A 5,659-nucleotide genomic window follows, 5' to 3' on the forward strand; every position below is an offset into this window, starting at 1 on the left:
AAAAAAAAAAAAAAAAAAAAAAAAAAAAAAAAAAAAAAAAAAAAAAAAAAAAAAAGAGGATGGTTTTAATCGAGATGCACCCCTGCAATAGTAGTTTGTACTAAATTTTTAAATAGACCATTCGTAAACAACTTTCGACTTCAAATTGTTACCATTTGTATTGTTTTTGGTTCATAATTTGATGTGGCATAGACATAAGAAACATGGTTTTAATTTACCAGCTGCAAGCTAGGTTACAACATTTAAAATGAAGCCCAGAAAACAGCAACTAACGTTGTAGTAGCTTTTCTAGTACGGTACAATTGTACAGAGACAAGACGACATCCACGCTAGCTTCAATAGTTGGAACCATCCCAAAATGCATACCAGCATGCATAGTAGCTCGATCGAACAGTAGGGGAAAACCCAATTTCCCCATCCATCTAACAATTCTCTAAACCTAGCTACCTAGTAGCTACGGTCAGTTTAGAAGAAAGGAAAAAAGGGGAGAGAGATAGTGAGAGAAAGAGAGAGAGAGAGAGTTGGTTATTTCCGACATCGGAGAGAATCAGCGAATCTTTGTCTAAAAGATCAATCAAAATCAAAGCCGGCTTCATCCATTAGCTAGCTGCCTAGCTAAGCTACTTAGTTGGCGAGCTGCGACGCGATCGAATCAAATTAAACCGAGCACTCATCCCAGCCTTCCGTCAGCCACTGGCGCCGTTGCTTCCCGGCTTTTTCCGCCAGCTGAAGCTTCGACTCCGCGCTGGCGATGAGCTTAGCCGGCACGCCGGAGATCTGCTCCAGCCTCCTCAGAGCTCGCCACGTGTGCCCGGGTTTTCCGGGGCACCTCCTCAAGCCGAACCATAGAGACGCGGCGAGGGAGACCCGGTAGGGCAGAGCCGTCATGTGAGCCAAGCAAAGCCGAAACGCGCCGCGAGCTTTCCGCGTCACGTGTTTATCCTCCCCGCCCCCGATTCCCAGCCGCGCGCACCAATTGACGAAAATGCCCTCCGCCACCGGATCCACCGCCTCCGATCTCGCCCCCCGCGGCGGTCTCTTCTGACTTTTCTTCTCAAAATCGCGGTCGGAATCCGAGCATTCCGACAACCTCCCGCTCTTCCGGCTACACGAACTATGCGCGCTGGAAACACAAGTCGAGGAAGAAGAAAGCGCATCCAGATCCTCCTCCTCCTCATCCACCGGCGAACAGGAACGGCACAGATCGGAAAACGGACCCTCCCGGACACCGGAGACTCGATTCCCCGTCACGGATTTACACACACTGCAAACAATAAAACGAAGATGGCGAGCAACGAGAAAATTCGCCTGATGAACCTTAGCGTCACAGCTCCAACACAGAAACGCGGAATCCGAAGGGCAACAAACGGCGGCCTCTCCTTTGCAAAGCTCACAACAATAACCTCCTCCGCCCCCCATTCCCACCTGGTGGTTCATAATACGTACAACCGCCCTGTATGTATACACTACTACGTACACCGCAGGCCGGGAGACGCGTATTCACGGCCGGAACTATATATATAAACAGGAAGACGCAGTAAACAGAGACGCAAAACTAGCGATGTGTTTGTGTGGATTGAAAAGAGGGGAGAGAGAAGAGAGAAGAGAGAGAGAGAGAGAGGAATCTAAAGGTTGAAATGCGGAAAGGGTTATGTGTGGATACGAAAGCAGGAGAAAATAGAGGGAAGCCAGAGGTGAGTGAGTGTGTTTGTGTCTCCGATGAGGCGTGGAGGCGGGCGAGATAAGCGGTGGGAGAAGTAGATGTAATATATGGGGAAATTTTCTTGTGTACTGTGGGGTGCTATGTGGAAGGAACATCACAAAGGTGGTGCTGTGGTGTACGTGGGTTACAAGTTTTTCTTCTTTTTTTTTTTTCATTTGTGTGTTCCAAAATAATGCCATCAAATCTCTACCATTTTTTTTAATACCAAATTGCTGGCTTCAATTCATTCCCTCTCTCTCTCCACATCACTGTCCACAAAAACCTTGTTCCCTTCGAACTCCTACAACTCTACAACACCAATTCCTAAAACCTCTCATTAATTAATTAATTAATTAATTAATTCAACCTATATATTAATATAAAAAGGACACGTTTGCCCAACAAATGGGGTGCTCATACTGCTCAATAAATACGATGGTATGATTTTGCACTAACAAATTTCTCGTTTAATTTTTATATACACTCTCTTGATTAAGCATGTCATATAAAGTTTTTTAGGATGAGATTTAATCAGTACAAATCATTCGGGAGTAACTAAGATGTCCTCCATCATTTGACTCAAATTATAGTGGTGTAGTATATTTTCAGACATTACTCTTTCAACTTTCCTTCAAAACTAATATTTTTATTCAACTCCTATGACTACTGCAAAAATAATGGGAGGGCTGATAGTTTAAAATTACATAAAAGTTCTTTAAATTTTATAGTTGCATACTATTTGGTAACGAGTTAGGGAGGAGAAATTAATGCAGTTATAATTTATAAGGGGAAGAATGGACTATATCATTATCATTCAATAGTTAAAAGTGTCATTTTTCTTTATGTATTTGAAAATTCTATGGATTGTACATAAGAATATTAGTTGTAAACTTTGTAGGAAACATTTAATAAAATTATGAACTTTCATCAAACAAGCAATAGTTGTAAAAATGAATAGCTTATGAATAGATTTTCAAAATCACTCAACTAGAATCACATCACAACAAAACTAATCTTATTCATTACATGTAATACTTCAAAGCCGGCAAAACGTTCCACCATAAAAATCAAATTAAATATTCTATGTATTATGTATAGTGTTCATTATATTCAAAATGACAATGACTAACATTTAACCACTTAGATAGTAGTCTAGCTTACTTCTCGTCTATTTTTATGAGTTCTATTATGGTGTTTAAGTAAAGATTATTGTGTAATTTTTATTTTATTTTTGGTGACTAGAGAAACTCGCAATTACTATTTGTGGGTGTACATTGGATAATCACGCTTTTGTGTAATAGCTCACAAACCACATAGGAAATATAAGTTACACTAGGAAGACCGGTGCGACGAGCTTGACTCAGAGAATATTGATAAGAATCAAACGAGTAACTTTCATGTAGGTAAAAGAGTCGTAAACTATATATTAAAAAAAGTTATCACAATTTTCAATATCACGTTGGACAATACTAGTGCTTGCAACGCGCACCAAACCTTTTTTTTTTTTTTTTCACTTTCTGTAACTTCTTTTAAATAATAATAAACCGTAGAACCCCTACCCTCTCTCTTCTCTCCACCAACTAAACAAAAACATGACCAAAAACTTATCAACGAGTAAGCTCTTCCTCCACTTGCTAGGGAAATTCCGGTCCGCTAACCTAGTGGCCAATCATATATACCAATATCGTACGTTCTAGAGGCTCTCCAAATTACGTGCAACAAATTGATACAAGGCGTGTCAAACAAAAACCACCCCCATCTGTCGCTCAACATCATTTTCCTTTCTAAAGGTGTATGTATATATGAATGATGAGGTGATAAGAGTACTCATCAATAATTGACGAATGTCAGAGGCGCAAGCAATAGCTAGCAATCCTTAAGGTTGTTTCCTAGTCGTTGACGGCTATCTGTGAATGTGGCCAATGTTTTGTGATTAGATGTCACATTGTCGTGGGAGTACTGTCACGGCTTTAATTTTGTGCGACGATTTTTGGTTTCGATTTTTTGTGGTTAAAATTGGATTCAAAAGCTGGAGGGTTCATGCATGGGACTGCTTTTACGTGGCCATCTTATGCATGTTTTGTTTTGATGACCAACACTTAATACACATCGAAGATTATTGTTTTGGCTAAATTTCATACACAAGTTTGTTTAGTTTTTAAAGACTACTAGTCTAAATTATAATAGCTGAAACTCATAGTCTAAACTAAAATATTTTTTAATAATTTTTTAAAAATAATTATTAAAAAAAAAAAAAAAGCTTCGTCTTCATGGAAGAAGGATGGAGACGAAGAAACCTTCTTCGTCTCCATGGCCAAAGACGAGTTTTTTTTTTTTTTTTTTAAATTTTTAAATAATTGTTTTTAAAAAATTAATTTAAATTTATCGGTGGAAATGAAACATAAGCCACATATACTATATTATAATCTCCACGTGTTGTGTATTGGTAAAAGCTTTAGGTGGACTATGATAGATATTTTTTGACTAATTTCACCCAACCACAATTGAACTTATAACTTCCAAGGGCATCATTGTCAAAATATTTGAATTTTTTAAAATAAAATAATAATTTATGTGGTTGGACGTGAAAATATCTCATTCTTAGTGATGTTCTACCAACCCATGAGTGACGTGGACGACGTGGCTCAGAATGAAAACTACCAACTAGATCAGATGAACCAAGAATTTAGTAGCTGCTGTCACCTCGGATTTTGATTTTTGAATTTTGATATTATGTTGCCTACTTAAATTAGTACTTATGTCCCATATCATTATTTTAAATTTTAAATTTGTGTTGTACAATTTTTTTTTTTAGCATTAGTATATATATTAGTATATATATATATATATATATATATATATATATATATATATATATATATATATTCAACTGTGCAGATAGCACGAGCATCTCAGTTGGTAAATTGAGGCTATAACTCAAAATCGAGCCATAACAATCGCAATGTAAAAATTTTTCTGTATGTTGTGGACTTCTTGTGGACACTAAACACTGATCCTATCACATAAAATATCACTGAGCTATCGAGATTTAGCCCTCTATAATGGGCTTCTTTTGGACACTAAACACTGATCCTATCACATAAAATATCACTGAGCTATCGAGATTTAGCCTCTACAAAATTATAATCCTGACGGCAGTAGATACAATTACTCATTTTCAAACTTAATGACCCTCTTTACTTTGCTCTTTTTTAAATATCAGTATTTAAAAAAAAAAAAAAAGTAAATCAAGGTGTACCTCAAATAACCTACAAACCTCATGCATGAGAGTTTATATTATATATATATATATATATATATATATATATATATATATATTATTGATGTTGGCATACACTAGTTATATCAAAGATATTCCACAATGCATTGTTCTTTGGTGAGGAGACATTAATTGAAAGTATCAGCAATAGTTAACGGGCTTGTTTGGTTATCAGCGGTTGGAATTTAGCGGTAGCGGATTGTGTTAGCGGTTATCAAATAGCGGATTGTATTAGCGGGTTTGACCAGTGAATTGTATTAGCGGTTTGTAAAAAGATGTTTGGTAAAATTAGCTGTTTAGATTAGCGGTTGACATGTAAAATGACCAAAAGGGTATATATATATATATATATATATATATATATATATATATGTATATACATACATAAATATAATAACATAACATAACAATAATAATAATAACAACAATAATAATAATAATGTTAAAAAAAAAAAAGAAAAAAAAAAAGAGGGGGGCGGGGGGCCTCTAAGGCTCCCCTTTTGTAATCTTTTCCCCCTCACTTATCTCACATCGGTGGGATAAGTGAGGAAGGGAGCCTTGAGGCTCCTATAAAAGGAGCCTCAAGGCTCCTTTTCTTTACAACAATGTTTGCCCAGCGGCCGTTGCCGCTGGAAAAACTAAAAGTTAATTTTTTTATTTTTTTTTATAATTATAAG

At 36.8% G+C, this 5,659-nt stretch overlaps 1 protein-coding gene across 1 annotated transcript; it reads right to left on the minus strand.

Moving 5' to 3' along the window:
• Positions 1–126: 126 nt before the first annotated feature.
• LOC116005500 (B-box zinc finger protein 32) lies at positions 127–1,893 on the minus strand. The gene has a single exon (XM_031245709.1). It carries the CDS (start codon positions 1,435–1,437, stop codon positions 658–660), a length of 780 nt encoding a protein of 259 aa, XP_031101569.1. The 5' UTR covers positions 1,438–1,893; the 3' UTR covers positions 127–657.
• Positions 1,894–5,659: the final 3,766 nt, after the last annotated feature.

The sequence above is a fragment of the Ipomoea triloba genome, chromosome 2 (genome assembly GCF_003576645.1).
Source record: "Ipomoea triloba cultivar NCNSP0323 chromosome 2, ASM357664v1".
Taxonomy (NCBI): Eukaryota; Viridiplantae; Streptophyta; class Magnoliopsida; order Solanales; family Convolvulaceae; genus Ipomoea; species Ipomoea triloba.